Here is an 18,098-nt window from a genome sequence, read left to right on the forward strand (position 1 = left end):
TGCAATATTTTTTTTCGTAGGATGAGTCCGGGAAAGTCCCGCCTTCCCCGCCTCTGATTGGCTGGATGAATTCTCCTCCGATTGACGTCATCTCACAACAGTACTGTAGTAAACTAAAATACACACAACTGAAAAATTAAATGTAATCAGACGCCATGGCGTAGCCCCGCTGGTTTCACATTCCGAAAAATTTAATTTTTAAATTTATATTCCAAGTTTACATTTTGAGTTTGAGAGAAGTGTAATTGTGCCATTGGTTAGGTTTAGGCAATGAAGAAAGGAGTTGGTTAAGTTTAGTAAAAAGACCAGGTAGAGGCTAGACAGGCCAGATAAGTAGAGAGAGTCCAAGTTTACATTTTGAGTTTGAGTGAGAAGTGTAATTGTGCCATTGGTTAGGTTTAGGCAATAAAGAAAGGAGTTGGTTAAGTTTAGTAAAAAGACCAGATAGAGTGTAGACAGGCCAGATAAGTTATCACGTTCGCCTCACACACGGAGGCCAGCTGTGTAAAAGCATGCAAAAAAGGAAAACACTTACCATCATCGCTGACATGTTATTTCCTTAGGTTAGTGGGAGAACAAAAGAACACGAACATCAGAACAGGCCAGAACACGACCAAAATAACAAACTAGTTGACTGAGAATCGTAATGTCAGGAGGATTCTGTTTTCACCAGAATCCTCCTTCCACACTGATGATGGAGAAACCTGTTGCTGAAGACACAGCTGTGGCTCTGGAGACTGCTGCAGGTAGCCCTGAAAGCACAGGTAACATTAGATTTTTATCATGTACAGAACAGAGAAACTTTTTTTTTTTTGAACAATTTTCTCTGTTTATAATTATAAATTAGCTCCACCTACGCAGTTCAGTGACAAATTTAGATGGCGACAGATTCAACATCTCTCTCTCCAGCTCCTCATCCTCCTCCATCGCTATGAGATTAAACAGTAACATTAATAATGTATTAAGTACATTAAATGTTCACATACAACGCGTGTTTGCATATTTGTGTGAGCTCACTTAAAGAGGTGTGGAAGCAGCTGATGTAGTGGAGGCTTCTGCAGGTGGTGGACACGGCTCAGCCCTTTGTTGCTTGAGCAGGTACTGCTGCAGGTTATACATCTTGCTGTTTTTGATGCACTTGAGTCCTAATATGAAGGCAGCATATCCGTCAGCCCTACTCTCCCAGATTTGCCTCCAAGTGTCCTTGGTCCTGACTCCAAAGCCAACAGCATTGTCACCCTCTGTTATAGCCCTATGTTTATTAGTGGTAGGCTGTGTGTTATGCTGTGTGTGTGTGTATGTGGTACCTGTGTCTCTCTGTCTCCCTCTATGCAATCAGTGTGTGTGTGGAAGGGTGTGTGTGTGCAGGTGTGTGCTGCAGGACCACATGGCCGAAGAGGATTGCTGCTGATTGGTGGATGGGGACTATTTATGCTGCCTGGTTCCGGCCTTCGCTCTCTCTCCCTCCCTCATCCCCAACCAAGGCCTGATGTGTGTGTGTCTCTGCAACCTTTTGTTAACCTTATATTAAAGTAGTAGCCCGTAGGAATGAGAAGCCCTTTACTTTAACCCTTTTTCTCCTGTTTTTGCACCTCAGTTAGGTTAGATCTCTGTATTTTGGTTTTCTTTGTTTTGAGTAGGTCAGTTTAGGGAGAACTGAGTTTTGTTTGTTGTTTTGGGCAGTTTCTCATGTCTGAGCAAATAAAGGCTACTGTTTAAATTGAAAACCCTGCTTTTGGCCATTCTCCTTGGGGATGGGAGGAGCGAGGGGGCTCAGGTCATGTTGCGCATCCAGTTCCCCTAGGCTGGGACGTAACATGATTTATGGGGGCTCGTCGTTCTTTCCCTTTTTTCTGGCGTCGTCTGTTTGGTAAGTAGCTGTTTCTACGTTTGTCTGGTTGGCAGTTTTCTTGGGTGGGGTGGTGTGTAGTTATGGAGTTTGATGTAGAGGGTTTTAGGGCACAGCCAACTCTGGCCAAGTTGGATAAGTGTAGAACAGCAGACCTTTGTTTGCTGGCTGAGGCCTATGAAGTACAAGTGCCTGCACGGGCTAAAAAGCGGAGGATAAAAGAGCTCCTGTATGAGAGGCTGAGCGAAGAGGGTTGGTTTGTAGATGACCCAGCTCCGGCGATAGGAGCGGAGGCTCCTGCGTTTGGAGTTGAGGTAGATGTAGCTGGCACTCCGGCCCCACTCCCAGATCTCCCCGTACAGCAACAGCTGTCAGCTGCAGAGCTTGAGTTAACTCTGCGCTTACGGGAGACTGAGGTCAGACAAAGGGAGTTGGAGGTCCAGGCCATGCACTTAAGGGTCAGGGCTCTGGAGATGGAGCAGGGAGCTGCTGCGTCTACCAAGCCTAGGCACCCTTCAACACCCTCACCACCTTCTCAAGCTCCTGATAGCTTTGATGTGAGCCGGCACGTGGCACTTGTACCCCCCTTTAGAGAAGCTGAGGTTGATTCATACTTTTGTGCTTTTGAAAGAATAGCAGCTACTTTAAGTTGGCCTAAAAATGTGTGGCCTCTGTTACTTCAGTGTAAACTAGTGGGAAAAGCTCAGGAAGTTTGTAATTCCTTGTCAATTGAGGACAGTCTAAATTATGATATTGTAAAGGCCACTGTCCTCCGTGCATATGAGTTAGTGCCAGAGGCTTATAGACAAAAGTTTAGACGGAGAGAAAAAACTGCCACCCAGACATTCATGGAGTTTGCACGTGAGAAAAGCGCGTTGTTTGATAAATGGTGTCATGCCAGTAAAGTCGTTACGGTGGAGGCATTACGTGAGCTTGTGTTACTGGAGGAGTTCAAAAACTGCCTGCCAGAGAGAATCGCGGTTCATTTAAATGAGCAGAAAGTCGTCTCTCTTTCTGCGGCCGCTATTCTTGCCGATGAGTTTGCATTAACGCACAAGAGCGTGTTCTCGCCTCCGAGCCGGCGTGATTTAATTTCGGAGAGGAGAGTTAAATCCCCCAGAAATATCCGCCGCGCCCCCGCCGGTTCGTCGGAGGACAGAGAATGTTTCTATTGCCGTGAACAGGGGCACCTCATCGCTGCCTGTCCCACGCTTAGAAGGAAGGAGCAGTTTAAAACCACAAAACATCCAGTTGGTCTAATACAAACGAAATCTGGTTCTATTGAAGCGCTGCGTGTGGCGGAACGTGATGCCATAGACGAGGACTTTAAACCGTTCATGTCGCGGGGTTTTGTTTCTTTGGTGGGGGAGGAAACAAAAATACCCATTAATATCCTGAGGGATACGGGAGCAAAACAATCCCTGATTCGTAAGAGTGTCCTGCCGTTCTCTGATAAATCTTACTGTGGGTCAGACATTCTGATGTGGGGGGTGAAGCTGTGCGTCGTGCGTGCGCCTTTGCACTTCATACAGCTGTCATCAGAATTTGTGTCTGGCCAATGTCGAGTTGCTGTGATGTCTCAGTTGCCAATGTCGGGTGTAGATTTAGTTTTGGGGAATGATTTGGCCGGTGATAAAGTTTTCCCCACGCTTGAAGTAGTCGAAGACCCGATTCCCACTGTGTGTGTGTCTGTGCCAGCTGCGCTGGATTTGCCTCCTGTGTTCCCTGTGTGCGCCGTGACGCGTGCTCAGGCAAAAAAATATAAAGACTGTGTTGATCTAAGTGATTCGTTTCTGTGTGTGCCTGACCCGACATGTGAAAAATGTCCAGAAAACGGAGGTAATGTGACTATTCAAGTGCAACCCATTGTGCGCTCTGGTGATGAAAACTTAACCTTGTCAGTTGATAAAGCCTGTCTGATCAAAGAACAAAATGATGACCCTACATTGTGTTCCCTTTTCTCATTAGTGAACAAACCAAACATGGATGGAACCGTGTCTTACCTCCTGGATGATGGCGTGTTGATGCGCAGGTGGACTTCAGGTTTTACGCACGGGTCGGTGTGCCAGATTGTGGTGCCGACGCCTCTCCGTGGTCATGTTCTTAGTTTGGCTCATGATCACGTATTGTCCGGACACCTGGGTGTTAAGAAAACGTACCTCCGTGTCCTTCGTTATTTCTTCTGGCCCGGACTCAAGTCCGACGTTGTTGCATTCTGTCGTTCTTGCCACAGCTGTCAATTAGCTGGCAAACCAAACCAAACTGTTCCGGCTGCTCCATTAAAGCCGATTCCTGTTGTGTGCGAGCCATTTGAGCACGTTATTGTGGACTGCGTTGGCCCATTGCCAAAAACAAAGTCCGGTCACCAGTACATGTTGACAATAATGTGCGCCGCCACTCGTTACCCAGAGGCCGTTCCACTGCGCAGCCTGAAGTCCCGTGCCATCATCAAAGCCTTGGTGAGTTTCTTCTCCACATTTGGTCTGCCAAAACGCATCCAAAGTGACCAGGGTTCAAATTTTACATCTAAAGTATTCGCCCAGGTCATGTCAGAGCTTGACATTCAGCATAGAACCTCCAGTGCGTATCATCCAGAAAGTCAAGGCGCCTTAGAACGGTTCCACCAAACATTAAAAGCCATGCTCCGGAAATTCTGTCTTGAGTCTAAACGTGAGTGGGATGTGGGGTTGCCTCTCCTCTTATTTGCGGTCAGAGAAACTGTGCAGGAGTCGTTGGGGTTCAGTCCCGCTGATTTAGTTTTTGGCCACACGGTGCGCGGGCCTCTCCGCCTGCTCCATGAAAAATTACTCTCCAGTGAGCCCAACTCAAAAACCAACATTTTGGACTACGTAAGTTCGTTTCGGGAGCGATTACATCATGCCCGTGATTTGGCTTTAACTTCACTTGCGTCCGCGCAGTCCAAAATGAAAGAACGTTATGACAAAAGAACTGTGGCGCGGATATTCCATCCAGGTGACCGCGTCCTCGTTCTTTTACCTGTGGTTGGTTCCGCCCTGCAGGCAAAGTTTTCGGGCCCGTACGAAATCGAGAGCAAACTTAGTGACACCGATTATGTTGTGCAAACCCCTGACCGCAAAAAGAAATCGCGAGTGTGTCATATCAATATGCTGAAAAAGTATATTGACCGCAAAGCAAAAGTGTCTTCGCCACCGGTGGTCGTGCCTGTTGCTTCAATTACTGTCGTCCAGTCTCCGTATGATCCAAGGGATGATGGGCTGGATGACAGATGTGATGCTGTGTCCGGTGCGCGGCTGCGTAATTCTGAAGTGATGTCCGACTTAGATGGTTATTTGAAACATTTGTCTGATCCGTTCAGAGGGGACATATGTAAACTCATAAAGTCCCATCCCGCATTGTTCAATGATGTTCCTTCGACGACTAACGTTTTGATGCATGATATTGATGTGGGGGATCACAAACCCATAAAACAACACGCTTATCGCGTTCACCCAGCAAAACGCGCCACAATGCAACAGGAGGTACAGTATCTCCTGGAGCATGGGTTTGCAGTGCCCAGTAGCAGCCCATGGAGCTCGCCGTCGTTGCTTGTTCCCAAACCGGATCAAACCCAGCGTTTTTGCACCGATTACCGAAAACTAAACAGTGTCACCAAACCAGACTCATTTCCCCTTCCGCGCCTCGACGACCTGGTTGACCGCGTAGGAGCGGCCAGGTTTGTCACCAAATTAGATCTGCTTAAGGGATATTGGCAGGTTCCCTTAACCCCCCGTGCGTCAGAGATCAGTGCATTTGTTACCCCCGATCATTTCTTGCAATACACCGTAATGCCATTTGGCTTAAGGAATGCACCTGCCACATTCCAGCGATTAATGCATACTGTGTTAGGTGACGTCCCAAATTGTGATGTGTATATTGATGATATCGTAGCCTATTCCTCGACCTGGTCGCAACACATGGGGACACTGCGTGAACTGTTCGCCCGTCTTGGTGCCGCCTCTCTCACATTAAACTTAGCTAAGTGCGAGTTTGGGAAAGCGGTGGTCACCTATTTGGGGAAACAGGTGGGCCAGGGTCGTGTCAGTCCTGTATCTGCAAAAGTGCAGGCCGTCGTAGATTTTCCACCCCCTCGGACGCGCCGGGAACTTCGTCGTTTTCTGGGGATGGCGGGGTATTATCGGGCGTTTTGTAAAAACTTTGCCGATGTGACAGCTCCCTTAACCGCTCTCGTAAGCCCAAAGAAATCATTCCAGTGGTCAGAGGAGTGTCAGAGTTCCTTTGAAGCAGCCAAAGCTCTCCTGTGCAGTGCGCCTGTGCTTGCAGCTCCAGATTTTTCCCGTCCTTTTAAACTGGACGTGGACGCCAGTGCTCAGGGGGTTGGTGCGGTATTGATCCAAGAAGATGACCGAGGTATTGATCACCCGATTGGGTACTTTTCGAAAAAGTTTAAAAAGCACCAGCTGCATTATAGTACTATCGAAAAAGAGGCTCTTTCGTTGTTGTCAGCGCTGCAACATTTTGCTGTGTACCTTAGTTCCACCTCTGACCCCACTATAGTTTTCTCTGACCACAACCCCCTCGTGTTTTTGTCCCAAATGCGTAACAGTAATCAGCGCCTTATGCGCTGGTCCCTCTTGGTGCAGGACTTTAACATTGAAATCCGCTACAAGAAAGGTGTAGATAACATCATGGCTGACGCGTTGTCTCGAGCTGGGTAAATCAAACATTTTCTGTGTTTGATTTTTTTTTGGTGGGGAGGTGTTATAGCCCTATGTTTATTAGTGGTAGGCTGTGTGTTATGCTGTGTGTGTGTGTATGTGGTACCTGTGTCTCTCTGTCTCCCTCTATGCAATCAGTGTGTGTGTGGAAGGGTGTGTGTGTGCAGGTGTGTGCTGCAGGACCACATGGCCGAAGAGGATTGCTGCTGATTGGTGGATGGGGACTATTTATGCTGCCTGGTTCCGGCCTTCGCTCTCTCTCCCTCCCTCATCCCCAACCAAGGCCTGATGTGTGTGTGTCTCTGCAACCTTTTGTTAACCTTATATTAAAGTAGTAGCCCGTAGGAATGAGAAGCCCTTTACTTTAACCCTTTTTCTCCTGTTTTTGCACCTCAGTTAGGTTAGATCTCTGTATTTTGGTTTTCTTTGTTTTGAGTAGGTCAGTTTAGGGAGAACTGAGTTTTGTTTGTTGTTTTGGGCAGTTTCTCATGTCTGAGCAAATAAAGGCTACTGTTTAAATTGAAAACCCTGCTTTTGGCCATTCTCCTTGGGGATGGGAGGAGCGAGGGGGCTCAGGTCATGTTGCGCATCCAGTTCCCCTAGGCTGGGACGTAACACCCTCTGAGGCCACTTGTGCTGCAGGCTGCCTGGAGAGTAGGTACGTCCTCGGGTCTTCAATTTCCTTGAAGCTCCTGGCATAGTCCAGAAATGAGAGAAGGCTGTCCTTGCTGTGTCCCTGTGGGTTGAAGCTTCCATCTCTCTCCTCCTTGTCTACCTTATTGATGAGGTAGATGGTGTAACCAACATCATTCTCCAGGAGCCAGCGAAATGATTTCCCCTTGTACTTACCAAACTTAAGTACATACTCCCCCATCACCTCCTGCTGGTCAGACACATCCCCTCCACGCTGAAGGACCATGGTGAGAGCATCAGTCTTCACCAGGTCATGTTTCCGAGGGGGAGACTTGTCCTGAAGCGCAGGATTCGTTTTGATCCTCATGGCTTCATCAGAGGGGTCCTGCCGTAGATGGCCCGATGGACCCTTCCTGAAAGAGACCATGGTCCTTCCAGGGAAGAAGTTGGTCTTCTTCATTCTTTCCTGTACACAGCAAAACACCATATTAGATAAATATCTTTATATTACACAGACAGAAAGGAAGGAAGGAAGGAAGGAAGGAAGGCAGGCAGTGTGATTGGTTCAGTGTGTGTGCAGTAGTGGTGATTGTTTGTGGTTGTCATGGTGATGAGGCCGGTCAGTAAAGTGGAGTGTAAACACGAAAGTCCGTCTCCGTTTTTCCATTTGCCTGTTTTCCTGATCATCAAGACTTAGCCTATACCACCACAACGCACCCTCATTCTACAGATAGATAGATAGCATAACAACAGTAATAAAAGATTCCTTTCACCATAATTCAACTTTACAAACTGTATCTTACATGAATAGGATAGGCCTGCAGTAGTGTATGTTTACGGTATGTACTGTAGGTACCGGTACCTATGTATACTAAAATTGGATTATCAAATGGACAAATAATTAAACTACGACAAGATGTTTATGGTGGTAGTGTCAGCGAGAGATAAACTAACAACGCTTCCGTACAAGGCATAAAAATAATATATGATGGATGGATGATAGTACTTTGAACAAATAAAAAGGTAAAAGCACAGGTAACGATAGGTAACACTACAACACACTAAAAGCACAACCTAGTACAGGACATTAATCACCTAACGTTAATGTAACGTTAGGCTAAAACGAACACAGAACAACTTGTCAAGGATACGTAATTAAAAAGTTTAGGTTGAATTAACGTAACGTAAATGTAACAGGCCCGACTTACGTTTGTTAAGTTTGATGTTTTGTTGTTGTTGTTGTTGTCGTTGTTGTTATTGTAGTAAAATATGTCGGATGTACGATGCCGGCTCTCCTCTCTCTCTCTCTCCCTCTTCACTCTCACTCACTGTACCTGTACCAACTGTGGAAACAGCGCCCCCCAAAACCCGCTTGTGGCCAAATATATATTACATCCGTAGTGATAAGAACTACCATAGAGAATGAATGGTAAAAGTTAAGGAAGTTAAGCTCTACTATTCACGGTCCCGGCGCGGCAGGTCCCCAGTTCGAAACCGGGCAGAAATTTAAACGATTAAATCCTTTACCCCTTGGTCACACTGCACGCGGAAGCTGGGCGCGCGCACTGCGCGCGGCTTCTCAGGCGCTTGGGTGGTCGCACTAGGAGCGTACTCCTCCTCCTCTCTCCGCGCCGGTCAGACATCGACTGCAGTCGTTCATACTCGTATTCACTCGGTTTTCCACACACACGTCATTTTAAACGTGTGTGTGTGTGTGTCTCATGTGCAGACACAACGGTCAAATATGTATAGATGGACAAGCAACAACTTAGTTAATCATCATTTAATTATTTTATTTTGAAAATTGACCGGATTCTCTCGCCTTTTCTGTGCCCGACTTCCTGTCTGGTACGATCTGGTCTATCCAGCTTGACAGACAGCGCCCTCGGTGCGCGCGGTTACATGCTGCCATTCCGACATGCTGCCACTCCGACATATCGCCTTTCCGACATTTTACTATTCAGACATGTCACCATTCAGACATACCACCATTCCGACATGCAAACGTCCTGCCATTCCGACAGTTTCGTCCCGCCATTCCGACAAGGCTTTAATTTCTATAAGGAAATGTGCGTTACTCCGAGCGGTGGTTAGGGTGTGTGTTTGTTTCTGTTTTTTTTTTTTTTTTCATGTTTTAAGACGTGTGTATAGATGTGATACAGTCAGTGGAAGCTTAATAAATAAACAGACACAAAGTCTCGCTATTTACAATCACACACTCCGATGTCAGTTTGTAACAGTTTCCCTTACAATAAGGATATAAGGGGAACTGGCACAACGAAGTCCTGCTGCAGGCGGACCTAGGCTCGCACTACTGGTGCGTCCAGGGAAGTAATAAACAAAGTCGCTACTTAGTCTGAGTCTCTGTATTTCACTGAACTAAAAACGCGCCCATCACAGGCGGCAATAAACAATTACACACAGATCAACAGAACCCGAAAGCCCTCCCCCCTCCCGCTGTCCATTAAGTCCAAGTCCCAGCCGTCGGAATGAATGTGTGGTGTGTATGTGTGTGGGTGCGCGAGCGCACAGTCACTGTCCGTGCCGGCGTGTGTGTGTGTGTGTGTGTGCGTGTGCGTGTTGGTCCGTGGTGAGGGTGAGTGAGAGAGAGTTTGTTTGTCCTACTCTCCACACGGGAGAGACGCCGCGGCTTCGCCGAGGTGTCCACGCCAGTCCTCTCCCTCGTCCCGCTTGGCTGAAAACGGGGGGCGACCGCCATTCCGAAGGACCGCCATTACGACGGTCTGCCAGTCCGAAAATTCCCGAAGGTCCGTCATTTCGAACTTCCCGAGGGGCCGCCGTTCCGAATGTGTTTTATTTTGAAAATTGACCGGATTCTCTCGTGGTTTGACTTCCTGCCCGGCTTGACACGACGCGCCGCGGGGACAGCGCCCGACCGGCCCCTCCCCCTCCCCCTCCCCCTCCAAAGTTTCACCCAGGTGCGAGTCTGATGCATTACATCCATGGTCTGATGCAGCCGCGGCACTCCTGCTGAAAATAAATGTCCTTGCTCTGTGCTTTGGTTAGGTTTAGGCAATGTAGAAAGGAGTTGGTTAAGTTTAGTAAAAAGGTTAGGTAGAGGCCAATAAAATCTCAATTAATTTATATCTCCCCCAGGATTCGAACCCTGATCCACCACGTCAAGTGCAGATGCTCTGACCACTACGCTACCACCGCAATTAGGCTTATCTACTCCGTGCCGTAAACCATTCAAGATTTTTTCAGGTTCGGAATGGCACCCTTTCTTTCAGGTTCGTAATGGCACCCTTTTCCCATAAATAATTAAGGGTCGGCATTCCGACAAATTAAAGTAAACGTTCGGAGTGGCGGCCCTTCGGAATGGCACCCTGGAACCGCTGAAAACGGGCCGTGAGGTGTCCAAACGGGCCTTTATGATCCACAGGGTAATCCACCGGGAAAAATAATCCACTATGCCGCCTCTCCTCCCCTCTCACCACGTCACTTCCCCATTTAAACCCTCGGTCCCACCAATGCACTTTTACGCATTACGCACACAACTTACAGCAAAAAAGAAACATTCATTCATTCATTAAAGGTCCGCACGTCCCCGTGCGCAAACCACAGGGATAATTGATCATTTCCCTGGCCTAATACACAATGAAAAAAACCTGGGGAGCAAACCTGCAAATCAACTACCCCAGCTCCAATAGACTATGGCCAGGCAAAACCCAGTGGATCACTACAAGTTGTTGCAACTTTGGGGAATTTACTCCTGGTAAAAAGGCTTACAAACATGGACCAGGACAGCTCCATAATACGCACAAAAATCCAAAGGAAACGAAAGGTAACTTAAAAAAAATAGCAACAGCATGAAGTAGTCAAAATATGTGTTTTACGCATGCCACTGTGCGTCTGCCTGTTCAGCTCCGCTTACATGTAAAATGACATTTCGTTGCGTACAGTAATCAACAGACAAGACGTCCGTTGTCCATGCTCACAATCATTACAACAAACGAAATGATTCACAGCAAATCATTTGGTGATTGAAAGCCTATCAAATTGACATATTTTTTAATCGAAGATGGCAGTAAAAAATGATAGATTTTTTTTTTTTTTGCCTCCTGTTTGTGTTATTTTGTGGAACAGTTATATCTGCTGCTCTGCTCTCTCCCTCTGCACCGAGCAAAACTTCACTTCCCTGCCTGACACTTCTTTCTGTAATTTTGATGCATGTTTATTAGTTTCCATCGTATTTGTATCATTATTATAGCAGCAAAAGGAAATGCGCAACAGTAAATCATATGCATTAGGTTCTCAAATCAGCTGCCTATCTGCAGGGACTGCGCGTGTCATAAACTGAAAGACAAATATGTACACAAGCAGGAAAGCTGGTCCATGGAAAAAAGAAAAGAAAGAGTCAGAGCCGGTCGCAGCGCATCTCTCTCTCTCTCTCTCTGGCGGTGACATGCTGTCATTCATTTCAGCACTGAGACAGCGGACAGCTCGCTTGGTCATAGTTCAGCACTACAAAATATCAGCAGTTCACTCTTCACCGATAAATCCATGGCAGAAAGTTATGAGGCAGAAAGAGAACTCAACACTGTCTTCTCCCGAAGTTGAAAAATATAAAGACAACGTTTCAAGCGACTGGCTCTGCGTCGTATTTGACTCGAACAGCAATAATATAATTATAATAATAATAAATAATAAATTTCACATGTAAGGGGAGCTGAACATATAGTTTTCATTCACAACCAATGTGGGAGAGCTCCAAGACACGTGTGCCAGACGCACAGAGGCATGCGTAAAACACCGACCTGTTTAGTTAATCTTTTTTTCTGTTAATTTTCGTTTCTTTTGGATTTTTGTGAGTATTTTGGAGCCGTTTTGGTACATGTTTGTAAGCCTTTTCCCCCTGAATTATATTTTCTAAAGTGCAACAAGTGGGTTCGTTGTGTGTGATTGAAAGCATGGTCTGCTTCCCGTTGAAGGCCTATCTCCTCCTTCGTTGGTTTACGAGGTTGTGTAGTCCCTCTGCTTAAAATCTGAGGCTTTGAAATCGTCTGCCGTTTAAATTATCTGACCAATCTTTGTGCTTTAATGAGATGCACTGGACAAACGTGGGCAAACTGCTATTTTGCGCCGGCATATCATTAGTGCAAAATCGTGTTAGGCCTATTTTTTTTTTTTTTTTTGGTGCGGGGGGGGGTAGGCTTTTAAAAGATTTGTCGGAATGGCAACACGTTTAAAAAAGAAAAGAATACCGCCATTCCGACCTTAGGAGACGAAAATTGTCGGAATGATGGGACATTTATTAAAGGGTAAAGTGTTGCCATTCCGACAATTAGGGCCTAATGTTGGAGTGGCGGAATGGCGGTTGCCCCCCGGTGCGCGCGGCTCGCGTGAAAAATAGAAATGAACCGATCTGAAGCGCTGCAGGCGCGCGCACAGCGCTCCACAGCGCGACCAGGCAGACCGGTTAACATGTGCGCCGATCTGAAACTGCCTCCGCTCCAGGGCGCTGCGCTTCGGTTCCGCGTCCAGTGCGACCAAGCTGTGAGTCAGCCATCCTTTACAAAATTCAGGTTACTTGAGTACAGAGCCCAAGCGCCCAATGACTAGTACTTGTACAGTGACTTGTACTTGTGTACTCCAAGTGTGGGCTTGTGAAAAAGCCCAGCGTTTTCTGCGGGTTTGTTAGCAGTCCTGATTGTAGCTTGGACAGGCGTTAAGAGTTGTTGGAATCACCTGAGACCATGTGTAAACGACAGTCGTCGGATCATCTTGATTTCCTAGTGGAAGCTCCTCTTCCCGGTTCGTCAAATTTGGATGAACCAGGGTCTGTCCTCTTCCCCGTTCGTCCAAATTTGACGAACCGGGAAGAGGAGCTTCGAGAAGCTTCCGCTACAAAACAAGCTTGAAATATAGACTTATTTAATTTTTTCCGGAACAATTTCGCATTTCGGGGCTTCAATACAAGACGGTCATTACATACGAGCAGCATGGAGGTAATTGGATGTTTTTTGGTGTGTCTTTTTGTTATGAAGACAGTTGGTATCCATTTGCAACCGTTATATGGACATGCACTGCTATGCCGAGACCCCCTGTAACTCAGAGAAGCCACGGATAACTCTGAAACTTCTCAAACAGCTCAAACAGAAATGTCTCTTCTGTTGTGGCCCCCCTCACATGTGGAGTGCCACAGGGTTCAATTCTAAGCCCCCTGTTATTTTCATTGTACATGCTGCCTCTGGGATCTATCTTCCGTAAGCACAACATCTCTTTCCATTGTTATGCGGATGATGTGCAGATTTACCTCCCTCTTCAGCTGTCCTCTAAGGATCCTCTGAAATCTTTTCTAGCTTGTCTTGCCGACGTCAAGAGCTGGATGAGCCTGAGTCATCTTAACCTTAATGAAAATAAAACCGAGGTCACCGTATTTGGCCTTCCAGAAGGCAGCTTACACACATTTGATGGTCAGGATCTCCTTGCTTTTACACCACTCCTTTTATAAAAAGCCTTGGTGTAACTTTTGATTGTAAACGTGATTTTAATAAGCAAATCAACTCAGTGGTAAAAGGGTCTTTTCACCAAATTCGTATTTTATCAAAAGTCAAGCCTTATTTATCTTTTAATGACTTGGAAAGAGTTATCCATGCCTTTGTATCATGTAGGCTAAATTTTTGTAATTCATTATATGAAGAGCTCTTTTCCAAAACGCGATAAACGCCAAATGTAAAAAAAATGAGTTTGTCACGCCATTTTGCTGTGTACTGAGCCTATTACACTGCTCCATCAACGTATCACGTCAAATCGCTACATTTCCCTGTTTAAAAGGCACCGCAAGATGCAGTTCTCCTCCAAACCGCGATAAGCGCCAAGTCTATTTTTAGCCAAAACGCGACATCTCCTCCCTCTCCTCAGAATTCTATGAGCGCTCCATGCAGTCCAACGTGGCGGTGCTCTGAACCCAGGTATCCGTATCAACGATCGATTTTTTTTTTTTTTTTTTTACAGCAAAGACGTAGTTTTGTTTACAGTAACATGTGCTCACGTCATGATAGCGTCTGTATTTTGACTATTAAAACTTCCATAGTCCATAGTTCTCTTTGTTTAACATGTAAAGAGACAGACATCATTACCGCCCCCCTCCCTCCCCTCGACGTGCGTGCGCGCACACACACACACACACACAGAGAGAGAGAGAGAGACACGCAGCACCTCAGTGATGTTCTCATGTCATGTTGGTTGGTTTTTCAAGACAGAAACCATCAATTTTTGTTTTTTTAAATGTGGATTTATAGCGTTTTGAGAAAAAATAAAATAAACTTTGAGTTTTTAATCAACAATATTGTTGTTTGATTTAATAATCATTGTTCAACATGTCCAGACTGAGCCAACAATCATTTTAACAGGATAAATTGAATATTAACAAAATGGGTGGGTCTAGGTAAAAAATTTCATTTTCTGGAAAACTATTAAAATGGATTTATAGCGTTTTGGAAAAGAACTCTTCATATGTTGATCTAGACCAGAGCTCACTCCGCCACCTGCAGCTGGTGCAAAACGCTGCTGCTCGCCTTTTGACCGGCACTAAAAAACCTCAACACATCACCCCTGTTCTGGCCTCCCTCCACTGGCTTCCTATCCGCTTTAGGATTGATTTTAAAGTGTTATTAATTGTTTTTAAGATTTAAACTGGTCTGGCTCCTCTATATCTGGCAGAACTTATACAAATCTGAAATCCAGCCAGAGATCTACGGTCATCCAGTGAGTTGTTGCTAGATGTACCGAGGTCAAAATTAAAAACTAAGGGCGATCGCACCTTCTCTGTGGCTGCTCCCAGACTATGGAACAGCCTGCCATTACATGTTAGACATTCGGGATCCATGGAGAGGTTTAAGTGCGCTTTAAAAACGCACATTTTCTCCTTGGCCTTCGCATCCATAAGGAATTCTAATCCTGGCTAGTTTTGTTTAAATATCTATGTGCACTGTTGTCTATGACTACTGTAGCTGGGCACGTTTGCGTTTGTGTATGTGTATGTATGCGCATATGTCCGTATATGTATATGTACATACATCTGTGTGTGAGAATGTGTGATGGTATGCATGTCATCTTGTTTCTTGCACATGCATTGTTTTTGTTCCTGTCTCTGCTCTGTGAAGCACTTTGGACGACTGTCACAGGTCTTTTTAATTGTGCTATATAAATAAAAGTGAACTTGAACTTGAACTCAAACTATACTTATTACTATACTTATTATTATAGTAGGAATTTTTTTTATTTATTTTTTGATAAATTGTGTCCTTTGAGTGTGTATGTGAAGCTCTTTGTGAATGGTTGTATACCCCCCAATTTGTTGTGTCCCGACTACAAATGTGCCACCATCTCATACACTCCTAGTAGGTTCCAAGCAGATTGAAAAAAAAGTGTAACAACAAAAGCTTTGCGTCTGTGCTGTCTGTAGCTGACTGTGCTTTTGTCTGCAAGGGAGTATAATTGAAGCCTATGACCAGGCAAGTGAATACAAGTATGGGACACAGGGAAGCTATGAGACAAAAGGTAAATAGAGGAAAAGTATTTATTGTAGAGTTAAAGGGATGTTGGGGGCCATGCTGGGTGTGCTGAGCAGTGACTAGAGACTAGGTAGCTAAGCCAAGCTGTTTCAGAGCTGGATAAGTGGAGACCCTGACCTGAGGATGGGTCCAGGTAAGAGGAGCTGGGTGGGTTGGACTGAGGACTGGAGGCCAGAGCAAAGTGAACCAGACTGCAGCAAGACGACAAGAGGTTTGGCATTTGGTAAACAGACCACAGGAGCTAAGGAAGTACAGTATACCAGAGTGGCTTTGGCAGACATGAGTTGTGGTGTATGTCTTGATAGCAGGATGTGTTGCAGCTGATGGGGCTTTGCTCTGACTTAAGCACACCTTCCTCCACTCAGACAATCAGAGAGAGACAAGAGGCTAGGCAGAGGTGGAAGGGGTTACAAATGCCTGTTTAAAAAACATGGTATAGTTGTTTATGACAAAGTGGATATAAAAAAAAGTGTCTCGGTACAACAAGTGTCTGTAATGTTAGTCATACTTTGCAATGAAAAAAACTAAATCAATAGGATGAAAACTGGATGGAGAAAGAAAAGTTTTTTGAGATGTGGTATGGACAGGTTGTGTTGAGCTGGAGATGAGCTATAATCCCTCAGTTTTACCATCTGAGTTAATAATAGCCATGGTCATCTGGACCACTCAAACATGCCTTAATTTCTGGACTTGCCATTTTCCATTTTGAGTGCTTTGGTGTGTTCTCATTTAATTGCATTATCACTTTAAAACAATGCATTCACAACGGTCAAATAATTTTGAGTACAATGAGCAGTTGCTGTCTTGGCTATTTTGCTAAAAGGGAGGAACAACATTTTAAACTTGTAAAAATGGAAACCGAGGAAGGAGATGTCGGTGCAGATGGTGGTAAGGAAAGGCAAGGCAATTTTATTTGTATAGCCTGTTTTTACAAACAGTTTGTCTCAAAGTTGCAGGTGCAGAACATCTGCAACTACATCACATCACATGAGACACACAAATTACAGTATCTTCGTGAACATTCAAGTCTAGTGTGCGAGGTAAGCAGGTGGACAACAATCACAGTCACAAGTTGAAATTGTCATTTACAGTGAATGCTCTGCAGAAGTTTTAACTGAGGACACTACCGCATTCACGTACCTATGCATTACCAGACACTCTGTGCAGAACATCAGTAACAACCAAGGTCCAGGCCAGATCTATCTTTGGATTGTCAAGAGACATGAATCAAAGTTAAACTAACCAAAACTCCAAGTTGCAGCCTGAGCCCAGCTTTGGCTTCTGGTGCTAGTAGATATTGTTGATTATGAAGACAACATGGAAAAAAAATTATTATAAAATGATTACCATCATTATTATTATTACTGTTATTATTTACTTCCCATTACTCCACTGGAAATCTGGCAATATAAAGAAACATAATGAAACTATTATTAAAAAACAAACAAACAAATGTACACACTCATGTACAAACAGTGTCAGACCTCTAGTGAGCTCTGTGTAGGTATGTAGCAGTTCTTTCAATGAGAAACACAGCAGCCTCAACCTTTGCTGTTCACCCCTCCCTCCCTCAACGTCTCCCTTTGTCCTCCAACCCTCTATCCTACCCCACCCCCATCTTCTCCCCCTTCTTCCAGTCCGGGCTATATTTTGACATGTGACCATGGGGAAGGTGACCACATTCAAGGACTGCATGTGTGGGGGGACTGTTTGCATCAGCACGTGGCAAAACAGAAGTTTCTACATAGATGTAGACACAGTTAAGATACATACATACATCCTGGACACACGGAATGAAGAAATGAAGGAGTATCAAGTTTATTCTGAGGTCAGGCTTCAAAGCTGTATCGATGTGGTGCATGATTTTATGAGCAGGAACAACATTTTTTATAGTTAACTTTTCAGCAGGATGTACTCAGATCACGGCTGCCCTTTTAAATCAGATCAGAGAGGGGCCTTCATCACTGTGACCTCCAAAAACCCTACAGTATTGAGCGGCAGGAGTGTGCGCAGAGAGGTGGGATGAAGCAGAGATAGAGAAAGAGAACGGGGACTGAAAACCAATGAGCTCCAAGTTATGCCAGCCTGAGATCTTCTTATTGAATTTGATGTCAAGCCCTTTAAGAGTAGAGATCCTGTAAGACAAACAGAGGATTAGATTGGAAACATGGCCTCAAGTCATATGTCTGTCTTTCTTACCTCTCCCCCTCCTATCTCTACCAATTTTCTCTTTCTCTTTCTTTATCCATGAATGTGTGCACGCCAAATGGAGCCTGGTTCCTGTATCCAGAGGCTATAAAGATGAAGGAAATAGTTGGTGCAACGAAACAATGAGGCTGGCTACATGCTTCCATACGGCTGCCTGCATGGGGAGGCTGA

At 45.3% G+C, this 18,098-nt stretch overlaps 1 protein-coding gene across 1 annotated transcript; it reads right to left on the bottom strand.

Moving 5' to 3' along the window:
* Positions 1-1,017: 1,017 nt before the first annotated feature.
* LOC146960612 (uncharacterized) lies at positions 1,018-7,639 on the bottom strand. The gene is made up of 2 exons (XM_085772227.1): positions 7,165-7,639; positions 1,018-1,241 (listed from the first exon to the last, which is right to left on the bottom strand). Exons 1-2 carry the CDS (start codon positions 7,637-7,639, stop codon positions 1,018-1,020), a joined length of 699 nt encoding a protein of 232 aa, XP_085628353.1.
* Between the last annotated feature and the right edge of the window lie 10,459 nt (positions 7,640-18,098).

The sequence above is a fragment of the Trachurus japonicus genome, unplaced genomic scaffold, assembly GCF_045865225.1.
Source record: "Trachurus japonicus isolate A0001 unplaced genomic scaffold, Traja_1.0 AP030177.1".
Taxonomy (NCBI): Eukaryota; Metazoa; Chordata; class Actinopteri; order Carangiformes; family Carangidae; genus Trachurus; species Trachurus japonicus.